General features: G+C 41.8%; 1 protein-coding gene across 2 annotated transcripts in view; it reads left to right on the top strand.

Moving 5' to 3' along the window:
- Positions 1-1,951: 1,951 nt before the first annotated feature.
- The window catches only part of TGFBR1 (transforming growth factor beta receptor 1), a 69,950-nt gene continuing 51,276 nt past the window's right edge, over positions 1,952-20,625 (top strand). For both annotated transcript variants that reach the window (XM_069576071.1, XM_069576070.1), the window contains exon 1: positions 1,952-2,154. In XM_069576071.1, coding sequence (XP_069432172.1) covers positions 2,070-2,154 — 85 coding nt within the window. In that variant the 5' untranslated portion in view covers positions 1,952-2,069. The remainder of the gene's footprint in view (positions 2,155-20,625) is intronic.

Here is a 20,625-nt window from a genome sequence, read left to right as displayed (position 1 = left end):
AAACAATGATGAGAGAAGAACAATTGCTTGTCCGAGATAAATCATTCATTCATTCACACAGTAAGTATCTCTTGAGTGTTTATCTTAAGTAAGATATTGAGAGTAGAGCAGCAAAAAAAGAAGTCTCGAGACTGCAGGTGTCACAAAGTCCTGATTGACTCACCAAGTCTCCACTGAAGAAACCAGAACTGAGAAAGCAGATTGGGGCTGGACCCTGGCAGAACAGACTCTCTGGGCTTCTGCCTGCTGCAGGGAGCTAAGAACAAAGCATCTTGCTGGTGATCTCAGGCAGCGCCAGAGAGCAGGCTGTGACCTTGGTTCCAGCAGTAGCTACATCCCTGGTTAGGTGGTCTGGTGTATGTATATTTGTATGTATACCAGCTCCTTACTTGCCCAGAGGAAAGGAGCAGGTGAGGGGTCCAGAGAGAAAGTCTATCAGCAGAATTTCAGAGGGAAGAAGGGGAGCCCCCAAGTCTTAACATAGTCTCTTCACTAAAACTTGGGAGATAGATATTATTTCCATTTTATAGATGATGAAATGGAGGCTCAGAAAGGTTAACTGGCTTGCTCAAAAAGGTGTTCAAGCCAGAAGGGGAATAGTGCCCATCTCAGATCTCAGTTCCAACACCCGCGCCCTGCCCCTTTACTGCTCAGGAGGGAGGTCTTCACAGGCTTGTAAAATGCTCACCCCGGTAGCCCTAAACCAATTTACAAATCGATAGTAGAGGCTGGTTCTGATTCCTGCTACCAAGGCTTTATTTAATTTCAAGTTCGAATCACACAGAAAATAAAATTTTCTCCCTGAAAGGTTCTGTGGAAAAATGTTCTGTTCTATGTAACAGCCTCCTCGGCTGTGTTTGTGTCTGAAGAGAGGACTAGTCTGACAGGAAGAATTACAAATCTGGAGCTCATTTTGGCGTCCCAGAGGAAAGGTGGGTGGAGCGTCTCACAGTAAATTAGGAATTCAGAATGAAAACGTAGCTGAGTTTATTTAGGTTTCTAGTGACACCTCAGAATTATTGTGCAGGCGTGTCAGAGGCAGCTCAAAGTAATGACTGCTCCTCCTCCGCTCCCGGGGTGCTGCCTGCTAAGAAGGGGGAATCCCTCTCCTTGGGGGATGGGGGTGGGAACCTTCCCTTTCTCACCTGGATCAGGAAGGGAGAAGGGGAAAGGAGTGTGGTTTGGAGTCCTGTCTGGCTCAGCTCTGAATTCCGGAGAGAGGCGGGAGTCAATTCGGGGGTGTGTCTGAGCTCGGGATCTGTGTCTGAGGCGGATCTGAGGCCAGGATTTGGAGACTTTCTTTAGTTGTTGTTGTTTTTTTTTTTTTTTTTTTGCGGGGTGAGGGTAATCTAGGTTTGGGGTGGACAATGACAGTGGAAGGAAACAGGAGATTGGGTCGTATCTGAAAAGCACTGAGGTAGGATCTTGGGGTGGGGGGATGGTGTTGAAAGTTGAGGCGTGGATCTGGAAAGGGGAAGTTGAAGCCTGCCCGACGATACTAAGGATCTGGGTGAATGTGTGGGGGATTGACGGTGCAGGACTGTGAATCGGGGTCAGGCTCAGTACCAGATCTTAAATGAGAAGAAAAAAGGCTAGAAGAATAGAGCTTTGAGCTGCCACAGCCTTTTTCCGAAACCAACTCACACCCAGACACACCCATCGTCTAGCCCTCGCCCTCTGTGGCTGGAGGTAAGGCTGTGCCAGGCTCGCTAGACCCTGCCCCCACCCGGCCTTCTAGCTCCCAGCGGCTCCGACTGGGGCAGGGGTCTGTCTCTTCGACCCCGGGGGAGTCTGGGGGCGTGGCCAGCAGCCCGGCGCCTGCGGCTCCGGATTGGCTTCCCAGCGGGCACGTGGGCGGGGTTTCGGCTTGGGTCCGGCTCTGCAGTTCGCAGACGGCGCGGAGGCGGGGCCGGCGGGAGCCCTGCAGCCAATGGACTGGCAGCCCCCGAGCAGTTACAAAGGGCCGAAGCAAGGCCGCCGCCGCGGCAGGGGAGGTGGGGCGAGGCGAGGCTTGTTGAGGCAAGGCGGCGGCCGGGCCGGGCCGGGCCACAGGCAGTGGCAGCGGGACTATGGAGGCAGTGGCCGCTACTCCGCGTCCCCGGCTGCTCCTCCTCATGCTGGCGGCGGCGGCCACGCTGGTCCCGGAGGCAACGGGTGAGTAGTGGCGCGGCAGGGCTGGCGGGAAGCTTCGGGGTGCGCGGGCCGGGCCCGGCCTCTGGCTCACTCCTTCTCTTTCTCAAACATGGCGCGGGGCCGGGGGCGCAGGTGGCGGCACCCGGGCCGGGCTTTCCTGGTCTGGCCGCCGCCTCGCGAGTCGCGGGCGGGCAGCGGAGGCGGGGCAGAGGCGTGGGTCTGAGCGCGGGTGAACGTGCCTGGCAGCCCGCAGCCGCCGCGGCTGCTGGCTCTTCACGGGGAGGTGGCGTCGGGCGAAGCCGTCCGGGGTCCTGGGCTGCCCTCTGGGGAGCGAGTGGGCGCGGGCCGAGGGGCGGAGGGTGTGAGACTGGCCGAGACCGGCAGAGCTGGGGCTGCTCCCCGGTTCCCGCGAGGCGCTGCGTGGCGTTGTCCCAGGCACCGCACCCTGATCGAGTTGGTCCTCCAGGCATCGGGGGCCCTGGCGGGGTTAGGGGGTCGGAGGAAGCTTCCAGGGCGGGGTGTGCGCTCTGAGCCTCCAGGCCTCCCCCAGCAATGGGAGGGGATGTGTGTGGCAGAGACCCTTGGGGTCAGCGAGGCCTGCCTGGCCTTTGACATCGGCTTGACCCGGCCGAGTGGGGCTGCTTCTCCAGCCGGGGGTGGCTTTGGAAGAGGAGCTGCTGCGAAGCTTTGTGTGAGGACAAGGAGGCACTAAGATGTGTGGAATGTTTCTTTCGTGCGTCTGGGGAACGCAGAAGTGAAATCCACTCACCAGAAGGCTGCGGATTGTTTTGGTAGTAGAAACTTGAACGTTTGCTCACTCTGCGGGGTTTGGAATGTTTGAATGGAAATGACTCTGAATTGATCAAACGATTTTATTTCCTCGAAGGAACATCGATAGAGAGGTTCCATCTCTTGAGTGACAGTAGTTTGAATCGGTCGTCTGTGAGGCTGGTTTCGAGGGACAGTGTTATGTTTTCCAAAATATTAAATCAGGATGGGGTATGTGGTCATCACCTACCCAATGGAAGGGGGAGTGAAAAACTTTGTTAGCATTCAAACTGTACTACTAAAAACTGAGATGTAGAGCCTTAGTGAAAGCAACTAAAATAAAGTGAATACATTTTTATTTCTCTAATTGAACACAGTGTTTTAAAAACATTTCAAGACTTAGGGTGCCAGTTATTATTAATAGCTATTGTCTATTAAGAGCTTATTATGATACAGAGGCATAAAATACACCAAAGTACATTATCTGATCCTCACAACTAAACCCTGAGGGCTGGTGGCGTTTGCCCCATTTTACAGAAGAGAAAACAGGTGTGAAGAGGATAAGTACTCAGTTGCTAAAAGCTGGATTTAAGATTTGCAGCAAAGGTTTCAGGGGTTCCAAAACCTATACACTTTAATATATATACCTGTCTGGCATTGCCCATATTCATTTTTAGATTTTTGTCCTCAAAATTAGAAAACCAATTTGGCTTCTTTCTGACTCCAAGTACTTTTTTTTTTTTTGGCCACACTGCATGGCATGCAGGATCTTAGTTCCCCCTGCAGTAGAAGCGTGGAGTCCTAACCACTGGACTGCCAGGAAATTCCCTTCGAGTACATTCTTATAGTCCCTTCAGGCTAGGCCTACCTTTGAGGAAACAGATTTTTGACATTGCCTGAGAAGGGGGGCAAGATAGATAGGTGGATAGGTAGGAGAATCAGTATAATTATGCATCAAGTAACATTTCCACACCACTAATTAACTCAGATAGCATAGTTCTATCTTTTCCACTTAGCTTAGCACAGAATGTGTTCATGTATTCAAATAACAGAATTGAGCTTACTATATACACAAAGCATTGCCCAGTTCATGCCCTGAAGGAGCTTACAGACTACTCTGGCATGCATTCAATACAAAGCTGATCCAGGCACTATTATCCTTAAGTCTCAACTGGTCTGCCTGCTCTCCTAGGTGACGTTGATGTTTCCATTCATCCTTTTATACCTTCTGAAGATGCTCAAATGCTCTTTAAAATTTATAAATTGAGGGACTTCCCTGGTGGTCCAGTGGCTGGGACTCCGAGCTCCCAATGCAGGGGCCTGGGGTTTGATCCCTGGTCAGGGAGCTAGATCCCACAAGATGCAGCTAAGACCCAGTGCAGCCAAATAAATACACACCTTTTTTTTTTTTTTAAATAATTTGACCTTCATTTTTAAGAGTCTGCATTTGTTCCTTATTGTCTGAGTATCAGTTTTATATTTTTCTGCCCACCTTCTGCTCTGTCCAACATAGATTTCTTTGGGGAGATTGGTCCCTTGTCCTTGGTACACAGTTTAGTACCATTATGTTTACATAGATTTCCCATGCTTTAGCTTCCTGTCATTTTGTAACTTTTTCTTCGAAAACATGCCCAAGCCCAACTATTGTTTACATTAATGCCTCTTGAATGTATCTTCCTTTCTTCACATGCAGCTGTCAGGTTTAGTCCTGCCTATTATCCCTCAAATGCATTTGCTTTCCAGAGTTTCTCTCACCTAGGCTTTTCTGTAGGCTGCTGCCAAGCTAACCTTCTTCAACCATCCCCACAAGGGGTTTCCAAGATTTCCCATTTGTATTCAGTGCTTAGAGCAGTACCTGAGGCTTATGATTAGGGCCATTTCTGTATCCAGCTAGAAATCTCTCATCCTGCTACTGCAAACCCTCGATTCCAGTATTTTGTGTTTTCCCACCCACTCCTGACTTTTGTGAGTGTGAGAAGTTTTTAGTCCTGACTTCCTATACTGTTTTAGTTTGTGAACTATTTGCCTGAACTGCATGGAACTTACACTTTGTGTTTTCTGTTTCTACCACCTTACACCTTAAATATTCTCTTGAACATGTTATAAGTACCCAGAGGGCAAGGGTCATGCATTTAATTTCCTTTTGGTATTAGAACCTAGCACTATGTTTTATATTCTGTTCCATTTAAGTACTTGTTGATTAAGTGAATTCTATTTGACTTGAGTATTCCTTTAGTAATTATACTGTTATATGTAAGTACAGTTTATACAGTATTGAGAATTCTGTGTATAATCAGAAAAGTCATGTACCTTCTAGTTATGCAGAAAACGGGGATGATACCTACTTTGCCTAGTTTGAGATTGTGGAGATCGAATGAGAAAATGGTATTAGAGTTTGAGGTTGCTGTTTTGTATTGTTATTAATAGGAGGGCTGATGTTCAGCCAGAAATTCCCACTGGGCCACCTGTGTTTTGATTGGTCAGACATCCTTTCTGATTGGTTGATCCCACTGTGGTGCTGGTTGTTAATACTTTTAATATCACCCCTGCAGAGAGGCATCAGTATTCAGAGGGAAGTGAGTAGTCTAGGCTGAAGTGACTGGGGGAGGGAGGCTTCCTGGACACTTCAGGACTTAAACTGACTTTGAAGGGAAGCTGGAATTTATTGAGGCTGAGTGGGGAATGTGATTAGTGTTAAACTCTCTCTTTGTAAACTATGTCCCCCAACTCCCCTAGGGCAGGAAGCAAAAGCTTTTATTGTCTGCCTAGCAAGTTACTCTATATTTATAATTTCCTTATTCTAAAATGTGGGGTTTCGATATATTAAACACTATTATTTATTCCCCAATTCTAAAAATTCTCTAATATGTGACTGAAGCAGAAATGAAATATAAGTGGGATAAGAGAGAATAATGTAATAGGATGCCCACTAGGGCTAGGCATTCGAATGTTGAAAGTCATAAGTCACTCACTTTACAGATGGAAAAACATGGGTTAGGTGAATTTTTCAGGATAGGGAAGAACCAGAACAGGAATTTTGATTTTTCTGATCCTGGATCTTGTGTCCTGTATGGCATTTTAAGATGTGAAGGACTTGGATCAGGGAGGAACAGAGTTAATGGAGTACTTTCCTAAGTGAAGTTACCTTGAATTTCACAGAGCTTAAGAAAAGTGAATTCTGAAGGTGGGAGAGAGGGGGAATAATTATAGGTTATAAAGGCCTCAAGAGAATGTCAGTATCTTTTTTATACTGCTGGAAAAAAAATAAAAAGAGGACCTGGTGTAGTGTTTGTTGATTGAGAAATGTAGACATATTAATTTGGAAGAAATTTTGGGTTAATTGAAGTGGGGTGTAGGCCTTGTAGTACATGATGGTTAGGTTTAGAATTTTAGATGAACTCTTTTTAAAAAAAAAACAACATTTTTTAATGGGTAATATGTTGTAAATACGTTTTATTTTTATTTTGTTTTTTTTTCCACTTGGCCTGCAGGATCTTAGTTCCCTGACCAGGGATCAAACCCATGCCCCTTGCAGTGGAAGTGCAGAGTTTTAACCACTGGAACGCCAGGATCTGCTTTGTTGTTGAAATTAAATGGGGAACTGATATGTTAAAAATAAGCAAAAGGGAAACCAATTTTCTTGTGGGGAAGGCTGCTCCTGTGAAGACTTTAGCTGAAAACTCCTAGGCCTATTTGGAACAATTACCTGAACTCAGTAGTGCTGTATTGTATCAGATATGTTCATGTCTAATGAAGTGGGTTTTGAAAATGCTAGTATCCAATGGATTGCCCTTTTGATGTGAGAACATATCTTTTCAAACCACAGAATCCCCTGCACATGTCAAAAAACCTCATGCCTTTTGCTGTTCTTCTTGGTTGTGGATTGTATAATGCAACTTTCTCTGAACAGATAGACTGTGGTTTGATATCATGTGATTGGATCACATCTTTGCTTCCTGGTTCTGGAAACTGAGAGCAGATGCTGGCATGTTTCTCAGAAATTTTCGTGCCTTGTCCCATAGAACTGGCTCAAGAAAACTTTTGGAATCTTCTAAAAATGTATAGTCTGTCTTGACCCAGCCTAACTCCAATACTTAGGGTAACATTTAATGCCTTTCTTAATGTAATTTTCTCAGTATCAAATCCAAGCAGTCTCCATAAATATTAAGATTTGCTGCTACTCTGAATTAAATCCAGGTATAGCTGTACAGTTTCAGTCCAGATAGTGCAAGTAGGTTTCTTACGGTTACCTTTTTCTGGTATGAACTTAGGATTGATTGACTTGTAGGCTTTTTGCCTTAGAAACTTTCTCAAATGCTAGAGGAGTAAGCCTGATTGGTTTTATGGGTTTTATGGGTCCAGTTTTATAGATCTGGCCTTTAGAAACCTTCTTTCTCAGTTTGGCAATCTGAGAGCAATAAACATCATAAAGAATGATTTATAAATTAAATTATGACTTACATGATATACAAACAGGTTGCTTTGACATTTCTCAAAGGTTTAGTGGGCCTTGCATCATCTTATCAATCTGAAAGGAACATATTTTAAGAATGTGCTGGGAATTCTACCTGCCTTGTCTCATTTAATTCGCATAACTAACCTTAGGTGATAGCTGTGTAATAATACAAAAACTTCTTACTATGTACCAGTTAATTTCCAGAAGAGTCTTTTTAAGTCCATTTGTCCCCAAGTCCAGTGACCAGTGCTCCGCAGATAACTGTAGATTTGTATGACATTGGTTTTAACCCAGGATTCTTTTCAGTTTTCTTAAATAATTTTCAAAGATGTTAACATTTTGTCATTAATATTTTAATCATAAACACATTTGTAAAAGGAAGGAAGGAAGGAACAGATAATGACTTATCCCTTCAGAAGGAATAGATAATGACTAACAGTAATCCAACCACTGAGACTCAAATGATTGTGTATTAATTACCATTAACTCCATCTGCCTGAGTAGGCAGAGTTGTTGGGATTTTGCTTAGATTGGAACTTAGTTTGTATCGATGAACTTTGGTAAATAGAGCTTCTGTGTTTCCATTTTACAGACCAGGAAACTGAGGTCATGGTGTTAATGAGTGGAGCCTGTATTTGAGCTTTTCAGAGTGTGGACTCTCCTCTACATCATGCTGCTTTCATACACAGTAAATACCTTGTTATGGTCACTGTGTCAGGAAGGATTTTTTTTTTAAACCATGAGAATTTGCTTCACTTTGTCTTTATTATGGGATTCCCTGGTCTTTATTACAGTTCGCCTCTTTGAAACTGCAGGTTACTCAGATCTTGCAGTCTTTGACATAGATAATTTTAATTTCTCCAGTGAGTCTAGTGATAATTGATCATTCACTATTTGTGTTGATTTATTTATAGTCATAGCAAACTCTTATGCTTCTCAAATTAACATAGACACAGACCTGAAAATTTGAGTCAGAGAAAAGAAAAAAGCTATCATTATCCGTTATTAACATTTGGCTTATTCTTCCCATTCCGTTTTAGTAGTTTATCAAAACTAATAAATATGTTTTTAAGATGGCAGAACTTTGACTTGAAGAAGAAATAGCTCATTTAAAACAAGCACATATTTAGTAATGGTCAACACAGTGGAAATACAGAAAAAGAGGTGCACTTGCTTTCAAGGAGTATGATGCTGGGGTAATAATGATGAATCCAGATTCAGTAATAGAACTTCTTGGGCTGCTTAATAGAGGTGATGGTACTTGATCTCATGCCTTGCAGGACAGGGATGGTTTAGACAGGATGACGGGCAGAGGGAAAACACTCCTGGGTAGGGGAGGATGATGTGAGTGAAGAAGGAGCCTGCTGAATTTCAAGAATTTAAGGGGGAGGAATGGAAATTCATGATGTTTACATTATGAGTAGGCTCAAGAGAATTATGAGCCTTGAAAATCAGGTGGATGGTTTTAATAATTTTAATGTGGAAAAAGAATGTCTAACTATACCAAAGAGGAAATGGAGCAGGGTGGCTACCTAGGAGTTTTGGAGTAGGTATGATGACCTTGGGAATGGCTTTGTGACGTTTCAAAGAAACAGGAGGAGCTAGTAGTAGGGAATTTGCATGACTGTCCCTCATGTATCTGCGTGGCCTCCTCCCTCACTTCTTCTATGTTTTTGATCACATGTCACCTTTTTCCCAAAGAGGCTAACCCTGACCACACTTCTGTAACAGCCGTTATCTTTTCTTTTTCTTTTTTTAACACTGCCTTCTAAAATACTGTTTATGTATGATACTTACTGATTTACTGTGTTTATTGTTTCCTTCTAACTACTAGGATATAAGACATGAAAGTGGCTATTTTTTGTTTTGTTCATCAGTTTATCTCAAGTGCAAAGAAAGTGCCTGGTGCATCATAGATACTCAGTAAACATTTATTGAATATTTAAGGAAGTAGCTCTTAATTGTAAAAAGGTGGAGTACTGGTGTTTAGAAGGACTCCATGATATAAAAATAAATGATTCCAGGGGTTTTTATATCTAGATCATTCCTTTAACTAGTAAGGAATTTGGTGAGAGAAAGATTGAAGAGAAATGAATTCTGGTTTGAGCATGTTGAGTTTGAGGTGAAAATAGGATAGGCAAGTGAAATGGTTCAGTAGGTGGAATCCATAAAAGACTGAAAGATGGTTGGAATGGGAGAGGACCTTTGGGAGAGAAATGATATCAGCATTTGGCTTCCATCTCATTCTTGTGGATTCTTATGCCCCTCAAACCACCTTAAGTATTTTGACCCTGAATTCCTAGCTTAGATCTGGAGCCTCGCTCAGTTCATGTTATATTGTTTCCTCCTGGGTTGCAGGTCCATATTTAGAGTACCTGGCAGATAGCCTGATACTGATAAATATCAATAAATGAGACTTATACATTTAGATAAGTGGAGGAATGTCTTTTGGAAGAGGAAATATATATCTCTGTAATGAAGAGTTGTGATTAACTGGTAGACTGAGAAGCAGATTTCACTCAGTATAAGAAAGGACATTATATCAATAGGGAGCAGTCATAAAGTGAAACATTACAAGGTACTACGTTCCCTGTCACTGGAAATGTTCAGGCAGAGGTGGTAGGCAGAGATAACCTCCTGTCCAGAAGTTGTAGAAAACATTTCTTGCATTATGTGAGAGGATGGAATTGATTACATCCAAGCTCTTTTTCTACTCCAGAACTCTTAGAGTTGTAGTCCAGGCTTCCTTGCTGTTTTTAGCCAGCGTACAGGCTCTCCACTTCCCTAGCATTCATGACTTCAAGATGAGCACCTTTTGTAACTTACTGTTTGGGAAAAATTGATTCAGTGCTTGGCTTGTCCTCTGGCCATTTTCCATAAAAGGATTTAGGAAGCTTGAAATAAAAATACATGCAGTAAGACCAAAGCTAGTGATCAAAAAGATAAGAACCAGTAAGTAAAAGGGGGAAATAAGGAGAACAATTAACCATAACTTTTTCACCTGAGGAAAGTGTTAGCAGTAGAGCTAATAATTAGCTTTGAGTTTTCTAGCCGTGAGGGCCATACGGGAACCTGAGAGCTTATATAGATCTCATTGCCTATAGTTGAGAACACATGAGGAGGCTGCCACCTTCATTAATAAAATAGAGTTCCCAAACATGCAGAATGCAAAGCAGGGAGTAGCTTCAAGTGTAAGAGTTCCATGGATCTGGCAGCCCTGACCCTTGCTCTCAGCCTCCTCTTTAACATGCTGGAGCATTTACTTGAGTGCTGCTGCTCCCATTTTTCTTCTCTACTCTTAAGGACACACTAGTTTTGCCTTAATTCCGGTGCAACAGCTGATGTAAGACTGGGATGTTTAAATCAAGCTTTCCTAAAAGCTAGAGGGTAATGGATGGAAAGCAACATAAAACTGTTCATCCTGGTTTATAAAGACTTTGTCTTCAGGTCCTTATCTTTTGGCTGTCTCCGTTCGGCAGACAGAGTCTGAGTACTGCCACCAGGTGAACAAAGCCGGATATTTACCTCTCTTCCCATAGGCCCAAGACAGCAGGGTCCACAGACTGTCTCTGCTTGGGTTTCTTGTTTGAAGAGCTGCCTCCTTTCTGGGTGATGAATTATAGGAATGATGACTTCCTTCAGGAGAGACTGAGCTTACCCCTGGAGATCATGGCCCTACATGTGTTGGTTGTATAGTAACCTCAATATTCATGTAAAAGATACTGACACATGTTACCATAAGTTGCATTCTTTGGTTAGAGACATGATTATTTAACTGGAGAAAACAGTTTCTCCATGCTCTTTAGCAGAATTTATTATAGAAGTTTTTGTATAAGAAGGTGAAAGTCACTTAGTTGTGTCTGACTCTTTATGACCCCATGGACTATATATAATCCATGGAATTCTCCAGGCCAGAATGCTGGAGTGGGTAGCCATTCCCTTCTAGAGGGGATCTGCCGAACCCAGGGATCAAACCTAGGTCTCCTGTGTTGCAGGTGGATTCTTTACCAGCTGAGCCACCAGGGAAGCCCAAAAGGGCTTTGTTTAAGAGGCACTGGGAAAAAAGGGAAGAATTTGAGTTTATGAGTTTCCATGACTTGAGTAGATCACTTTCCTTGCTTACTCTGCAGTTGCTGAGTTACTTAGGCCTGTTTCAGCGTTTCCTTGTTTTAACCAATAGGGCTGAACCTCCTTATTTTTGTTCACTTGCTTAGGATAACCATCCCATCTGGATTTCCTAGGTGTGACCCTCACTGATTACATAATGGTGTATATTTATAGTTCTGGGACACCTTGTGCAGGCGTCCTGTTACATTTCTCCAGTGTAAGATCTTTCAGTATGCATGGAAATACAAATAGCTCCCATGGGAAAAAGCAAAAGCAAATTTTTTTTTTAACTGGAAATGAGGACTAATATACATATTTGGGACCATTGAACATGAAAGAGATAGTTAAACCTGAAGAGGAATATAGAGATAAAAGCAGTAACGGTGGCTTTTCATTTATACACACGCACGTGTGCACATGCACACACACACAATATGTGTATGGGGCTATTTTTTTCCCCTAGATGTATTCATTCCCAAACCAGACCATAATGTGCTCTAATTGAGTCTCTTTGTTTAGCACATGGCTGTTGATTTGGGTACTTGCTCCAATTGAAAAACTGACATTTAAATTTTGTTATTCAGTGTACAACAGATTTAAATAAAAACACCAAGATTGTGTATTGTAGATTTCCTTCAACATAATTATATGTAATTATTTTACCAAAATAAACAAGCTAATGTAGTTTTAGCTGTTTTATCTCACTTCACATTTGGAGAAGAATTACAGAGCAGGGGTTAGAGTTTGCTCATGTTTCTCAATGAGGAGAGCTAATTTCTGATTGCTAGTTCCAGCTGGTTCCATGCACAGTTGATGCTGGTCAGAGACACTGAGCATGAGGAGAGGAAGTGCAGCTGGAAATAGGTCGGGCTGACTGCATGTTGCTAAAACAGGTGACAGGTTTCATGAGTGTGGCATCTCAGCAATTGTAAGGAACCTGTGAAGGTTAAATGAGATTGTACTCCTAAGCTTGGAGCATCCCTCCTGGCACTTAGAAAACATGAAGTAAATGATAGTTAATATTAGGAAAATTGTTTTTCATAGAATCGTAGAAGTTTTAGACTAAAGAAGGACCATGAGACCATGATTATCATTTTGTCTAACTTTATAAGTGAGGAATGTCTGAAGCTCAGACATTATGTGGCCTTTCAGGATAAGCAGAATGATTTCAGGATAATAATTCAGCTAATGACTGAACAGGAGTCCAGCTGCCTCCTCACCTGCAGTTTCATTTAGCATCCCTTTTCTGACTCAAGCCTCCGTTAGGGAGAATGATTTTTTTTTTTTAATGTCTAATTTGTGGAAGGTTTTTTTGGTGTGGTGTGCGTGCTCAGTTGTGTCCAACTCTGTGACCCCAGGGACTGTAGCCTGCCAGACTCCTCCTCTGTCCATGGAATTTTCCAGGGAAGAACACTGGCGTGGGTTGCCATTTTCTACTCGTCTTCCTAACCCAGGGATCGAACCTGTGTCTCCAGTGTCTCCTGCATTAGCAGGCAGATATTTTACCACTGAGTCACCAGGGAAGATTTCTTTAAATACTATCAAATCGGACCCTTAACAGATAGATGCTGCTGCTAAGTCACTTCAGTCGTGTCCGACTCTGTGCGACCCCATAGACGGCAGCCCACCAGGCTCCCCCGTCCCTGGGATTCTCCAGGCAAGAACACTGGATTGGGTTGCCATTTCCTTCTCCGATGCATGAAAGTGAAGTCGCTCAGTCGTGTCTGACTCTTAGTGACCCCATGGACTGCAGCCCACTAGGCTCCTCCATCCATGGGATTTTCCAGGCAAGAGTACTGGAGTGGGGTGCCATTGCCTTCTCCGAGATAGATGCATAGATGGATAAATAATGATAAAATTAATATAACAAAATAGTAGTTGTTATGGAATTTAAATGTTAAGTATAGAGGCGTTCACATTTCTGTCAACTTTTCTGAATGTTTGAAAATGTTCATAATGTTGGAGGGGGGAGCTAAAAAAAAAAAATGATCTCCTCACCCCAGATATCTGTGTCTCTGAACACAGACAAATCAGCAGTATTTGCTACAGCCAAAGGAAATAAAACAACAGGGGGTCCAGACTCCTCTAGGCCCTTTCCTTGACATTCTTCAGGGAGTGAGAACCGCAGGTCTGTCTCACGTTTTCCTGTTCTTTTCTTTCTTTACTCTATCTCCCTCCTTTCTTAAACTGCAGACGCTGCAGATTTGAAAGTGCTCACCAACGAACAAGCCAGTTAACACAATTAGCACTGTCTATGACTTTCATCATTTTTCTTCTTTCTGTTGTTTCACTTTCTCACTTTCCATGGTAAATTTCACTTTTGTTCTTTTCTTTCTTATTTTAGTTTATAATCTTGAGTATTTGTTCTTACATATCGTTCTCCCCAAGATTGCGGTTGTTTCTTCTACCTTAACCTTTAAAAAAACCAAACACCCAAACATGGCCACATCAGTTGAGTATTTGTTCTTATATATCTTTCTCCCCAAGATTGCAATTCTTTCTTCTACCTTATCCTTAAAAAAAAACAAAAAACAAATATGGCCTTATCAGTATTCTTTTAGTTGGGGTCTTTCCACTCTTTCTCATATAACACTTAAATTTTGTCAGATCCAGCCTACCCTTTCCTTATGGTAGGAGAAGGGGAAGGAGGGAGTTTTAATAAATTGGGTTTTAGGAGTCAGGATACTCTTAAAGGGTCAACAGACTCAGAATTGGCAGTGCATTGTAAACAGATGGTGTGCCCTAAGGAAATAGCTGCTCTAAACAGTTGGGTTCTTGCATCTAATTTAGCTTTGAGATCCTGGAACTAGGGAAAAAAATTTCATGGAGCAAATAAAGTGAGTGAAGTCGCTCAGTCATGTCTGACTCTGTGCGACCCCATGGACTGTAGCCTACCAGGCTCCTCCGTCCATGGGATTTTCCATGCAACAATACTGGAGTGGGCTGCCATTTCCTTCTCCAGGGGATCTTCTGACCCAGGGGTTGAACCCAGGTCCCCCACATTGCAGGCAGACACTTTACCGTCTGAGCCACCAGGGAATCCCAAATTCCCGTGGAGCAAATGGGAATACTTAAATATAAACCATTTTAAACCATTGCTAGGGCCTAGTCACTATTGACTGACGTATAGACATCATAGCCCTGTGCCAGCATTTTGTATGCTGCGTAGTTCTGTAGCACATGGTTCTGTGCTGTATCTTCTATTCTCCAAAGGATAAGCAACATCAAGCCTTAACAGCCTCTTACCTTTTAATAACCAATCCCTACTAGAGTCCTTCAGTAACCAAAACGCTACTAGCAATTTGAAACTTGTATTCCTAATGCTACGTCTTGGGACTCTAAATTTTGAGGTGTGAAAACGTTATTAGGTTGATTACAGTGCATCCCCAAAGCTCCAGTTTTTAAATACACATAATTTAGTCTTAAAAGGCTAAGTATTCCTCTGAAAGAAGTCAGTGCTAGCTGCTTGAAGCCTCATGCCCCAAGGGAGGCTACAGATTCCGAGCGTTAGAAACATTATGACAATATACACATAATAAATGACTCTCCATTTGACTGGATTTTTCTGTCCTTGCTTGGTTTGGTTCAGCTATATTTCTCTGTTGCTGCTGCTAAGTTGCTTCAGTCGTGTCCAACTCTGTGCGACCTCACAGACGGCAGCCCACCAGGCTTCGCCGTCCCTGGAATTCTCCAAGCAAGAACACTAGAATGGGTTGTCATTGCCTTCTCCAGTGCATGAAAGTGAAAAGTGAAAGTGAGGTGGCTCAGTCGTGTCCGACTCTTCATGACCCCATGGACTGCAGCCTACCAGGCTCCTCCGTCCATGGGATTTTCCAGGCAAGAGTACTGGAGTGGGATGCCATTGTCTTTTCCAGGAGACTGTAATTAGAATTGAACTGCTTTCTTTGATATTTTATTTGACAAGAGAGATGAACATTTCAGACGAGAAGACAAGAACGTTACAGCCTGTGTAAATTGTGGTTCACCAAGTCTCAGATTTCTAAAGTATTTATCATCTCTCTTTTGGCTAAATTCTGTTATTTTTTCATTTGTTTTGCAAAGGGTTGGGAATGACATAAAACTAAATACCAAGAGACTGAATTAAGAGTAGAAAAAAAATGTGATTACCTCTGTGGAGCAGGAAATACAAAGGGTTGAGTGTTGGGGAATTGTTACCTTTTGTCTGGGGGAGGGGGAAGGTAGATAACAGTCTTGTAGAACTATTTGACAAACTTTATACATATACAACTTTGATCAAAATAAAACCAAAGTTAATTAATGATAAACATATGGCAGTTGTAAGTTCATGAATGCTTAGTAAATACGAAGGTTTGAATTCAAGAAAATAGATTCTTAGATTAGAATTATACAAACACAGAGGTCTGCAAATCTAGCACACCTTTTCATGAGGCACTTAAAATGACATCAAAGGTTGAAATAATGAAATAGAAAAAGGCAAATATGACACACACACAAAAGTAGATATGGTAAAATTAGTACCTGACAAAATTTAAGCTGCAAAAGATACACAGATGATACCACCCTTATGGCAGAAAGTGAAGAACTAAAGAGCCTCTTGATGAAGTGAAAGAGGAGAGTAAAAAAGTTGGCTTAAAGTTCAACATTCAGAAAACTAAGATCATGGCATCTGGTCCCATCACTTCATGGCAAATAGATGGGGAAACAATGGAAACAGTGAGAGACTTTATTTTTTTGGGCTCCAAAATCACCGCGGACGGTGACTGCAGCCATGAAATTAAAAGATGCTTGCTCCTTGGAAGAAAAATTATGACCAACCTAGACAGCATATTAAAAAGCAGAGACATTACTTTGCTGACAAAGGTCAAAGCTATGGTTTTTCCAGTGGTCATGTATGGATGTGAGAGTTGGACTATAAAGAAAGCTGAGTGCCGAAGAATTGATGCTTTTGAACTGTGCTGTTGAAGATTCCTGAGAGTCCCTTGGTCTGCAAGGAGATCCTACCAGTCCATCCTAAAGGAGATCAGTCCTGAATATTCATTGGAAGGATTGATTTTGAAGCTGAAACTTCAATACTTTGGCCACCTGATGCAAAGAACTGAATCATTGGAGAAGACCCTGATGCTGAAAAGGATTAAAGGCAGCAGAAGATGGGGATGACAGAAGATGAGATGGTTGGATGGCATTACCAACTTAATGGACAGGAGTTTGAGCAAGCTCTGGGGGTTGGTGATGGACAGGGAAGCCTGGTGTGCTGCAGTCCATTGAGTCACAAAGAGTCAGACATGACTGAGCGACTGAACTGAACAGAAGCATTAAAGGGAAGAAAAAAGATTTAATTTTGATAAAGAGGTACCATCTTTCAAATGTCATGAATCTTTATGTGCTAATATTGTCCAAATACATAAGAGCAGAACTGTTAAAAATACAGAAAGACATTGATAAACTCACTGTTTGTAGATTAAGAAAACAGTATTTGAATAACTAATAACATAATTATTCCAATTTCATAATCATTAATAATCTTGTAAAATAATTATGCAGTTTTCCAGGAAATCAATGATTTGATAATTTGGAAGTCTACAAAGAAAACTCAAATTAAAAATTAACAACCAAAAAAACCCCCAAATAAATCATGTATCTGTTGTTGCAGTTGTAAATTACAAACCATTTAGAAATGAACAAGAGTTTATCAAACCTAATGGAAGTGTCACTAAAGGAATCCCCAAAGGAAAATTTGAAAGTGAAAAGATTGAAAATCAATCTGGAGACTAAGTAAATACAAAATAAGGATTTAGAAAAAAAATTAAGAAAAATAGATTTGATACATAAAACTCCAAATTAGTTCTTTGTAAACACGTTATTAAAATAGACAAATGTTTGGGAAATCTAAAAAAGAAAAATTTTTATTTGGGCTTCCCTGATGGCTTTCCTGGTGATTCAGGTGGTAAAGAATCTGCCTGCAATGCAGGAGACCCAGGTTCAATCCCTGGTTCGGGAAGATCCCCTGGAGAAGGGAATGGCAACACACTCCATTATTCTTGCCTGTAGAATTTCATGGACCGAGGATCCTGGTGGGCTACAGTCCACAGGGTTGCAAAAGGTCTGACACAACTGAGCAACTAACTCTTTCACTTTCACAAGAAAAAAGGCAGTATAGAAACATGGCAGAGTCTATGATGTCTTTTTGTTGAGCTGTAATGTATTTTATTGGAGTCCAGCTTCAGTTTTTTTTCTTTAAGGTGAGTGCTTTTTGAATCCTATTTGATTATATTTCTGGATTCAATGTCTTAAAAATGTTTTTCTGTGTATTTTCATCTAAAGGGCTTCTTCTTTTACCTTTCACATTGAGATGCAGTCTGTTGGCAGTTGATTTTGGTATGAGATTTTGTTTTCATTGAAAAAATATGTATCTCCAGTTGACCCAGCACTATTTGTAGGTCATGCCTTCCTTTTCCTAGTGCATTATGTCGTCACCTTCACTATAAATTAAGTAGTTGTATGCGAGAGTTATATGTGAGAGTTTGTTTATGGAATCTCTGTTCTGTTTCATCGTTCTGTTTGCCATTGTGCCAATACCGTATTGTCTTCGTATTATACTGTTATAATGGGTCTTGATATCTAGTAGTGCAGGTCTTCCAAAAGCATTGTTTTCAGGATTGCTTTGGCCATTCTTGGGATGTTTTTCCATGTAAGTTTTAGAATCAACTTATCAGTTCATACACATACACACACCCCAAACTGTAGCATTTTGATTTGGTTTTGTCAAATGTACAGATCACTTTGAAGAATATTAACATTTTACAGTGTTGAACTGTCCAGTGAGAAGACTGACCTGTTCCTCCATTTATACATACATTTTTGTTTTATATTTTTCATAACTTCTATCAAGTAATCTTAAACATTTAACTGGAGGATAGTTGGCTTACGATGTTGTGTTGGTTTCTTCTGTACAGCAGTGTGACTCACTGTTAGTGTGCATAATCGCCTCCCTCCGGAGCCTCCCTCCGCCACCCCCATCCCACCCGTCTAGGTTTTCGGGATGCTGAGCTGAGCTGTCTGTGCCCACACGCAGCTTCTCACTAGCTCTCGGTTTTACACAAGGTAGTGTACACGTGTCAATGCTACTCACTCAGTTTGTCCTACTTTCCTTCACCTGCTGTGTCCACAAGTCCAGAAAATAGGTCCATCGTTACCATTTTTTCCTAGACTCCATATATATGCATTAATATACAAAAAAAATTTTTTTTCTGACTCAGCTTCACTGTGTATAATAGGCTCTAGGTCAGTGTGTCTCACCTCAACTCATTCAGATTCGTTCCTTTTGTGGTTGAGTAATGTTCCACTGCATATGTACCATAACTTCCTTATACACTCATTTGTAGATGGACATCTAGGTTGCTTCCATATCCTGGTTATTGTAAATTGTGCTGCTGTGAACATTGAGGTACCTGTGTCTTTTTAATTATGGTTTTCTCAGGGTATATGCCCAGTAGTGGGGTTGCGGGTCATATGGCAGTTTTATTCCTAGTTTCTTAAGGAATCTCTGTACTCTTCTCCATAGTGGCTGTATCAATTTACATTCCTACCAGCAACGGAAGACATTTCCCTTTTTTCCACATCCTCTTCAGCATTTATTGGTTGTAGATTTTTTTGGTGATGGCCATTCTGACCTGAGGGGATACCTCATTATAGTTTTGATTTGCATTTCTCTAATAATTAGTGATGTTGAGCATCTTTTCATGTGTTTACTGGCTATACGTATGTTTTAAAGCTTTCACTATGACAGTCTTACATGTTGTTCCTAAACACTTGATTTCTTTGGGTGCTTTGTGAATGATTTGTTTTAGAATTTTTGTTATCTGTTGCTGGTTTAAGAAAAGGTGATACCGTTTTGCATAGTGACTGTTCAGGTATTGAGTTTTATCCATTTTTTTGTTGATGTGATCTATTTACATTTTCCTAAGCTGCCTGTCACTCTCTTATTCCTGAGTCTATGTACAATATCTTTATATATGACCTCCTTTACTTCTTTAGCCTTGCATACGCCTCGGTTCAGATGTTGTCTTTGAGATGTCTCCCTATTCTGTGCTCCCTCAGCACTTTGCATCACCCTTTGTCAGCTGTGTGCGTGTTCTTCACATTACCGTATGAGCTCCTTGAGAGCAGGAGTCTCATCCTAATCATCTCTGTCCTCCTAGAGGCACATTCTTTCTTCCTCCACAGATGACACACCGTGTTCTGTTCCGGTAAAGTGTGTTCAGGCCTTACTGTCTGCTTCTGAAATTAGCAACTGCACAGACCTTCGCCTCATATATTCAACTATGGCTCCAGTAGGTCTTTTGCTATTTGCTGGCCCAGGTGTAACTCTCTGCCCTTAGTTCAAAGGCAGCTGGTGGATGGTTACCGCTCTCTTCTCTTACCACAGTTGTTGCATACTTCATTCCCCTAGCCCAGAATGACTTGTCACTTCTATTTAGTGACATTCATCATGATATCTTGGTATCTATGCAACCAACCCACCATGTCTCCTACAGTTACTCTTGCTTTCCAAGTGGAAGGGGTTGAATCCTTTGTCTTGCCCTGCTTGGGGGAGGACCACTTTAGATTATCTGACAACCCTTTTTTTTCTTTTTCTTTTTGTGGTGTTTAGAATAAATCTAGATTATATTGCTATAACTTTAGGGCACCCCTGTTTCCTCATCTATAAAATAGTTATTGTCACTCTATTAAGTGTCGGTCACTCAGTCATGTTTGATTCTTGCAACCCCATGGATTGTAGGTTCCTTTGTCAGACAAGAATATTGGAGTGGGTAGCCATTCCCTTCTCTAGGGGATCTTCCCAACCCAGAGATTGAACCCCGGTCTCCTGCACTGCAGGCAGATTGTTTACCATCTGAGCCACCAGAGGGTTAGTATCAGGTAATTATCAATTGCCTTCCCAGTATGAACATTTTATGATTAATGAGTTGTGTTCTTTATCATTAGGGGTATTATATGTAAATGAGTATACATGCTTACTTGTTAATTTGGGTTGGAACTGCAAACATGGTTCCGTGTAGGTACTTCTCACATGGTATGGGAGTGAAGTTCTTGGACTAAATAACTTTGCTCAGGCAGTCACATTGATGAAAACCTGAACGCATATTTGTGAATGGAGTGAGAAATAGCTACCATGAATG

This window comes from Ovis canadensis, chromosome 2 (assembly GCF_042477335.2).
Source record: "Ovis canadensis isolate MfBH-ARS-UI-01 breed Bighorn chromosome 2, ARS-UI_OviCan_v2, whole genome shotgun sequence".
In the NCBI taxonomy this organism is placed as follows: domain Eukaryota; kingdom Metazoa; phylum Chordata; class Mammalia; order Artiodactyla; family Bovidae; genus Ovis; species Ovis canadensis.
Note: the sequence above shows the minus strand (reverse complement) of the source record. Positions and strands in the feature narration are given on the sequence as shown.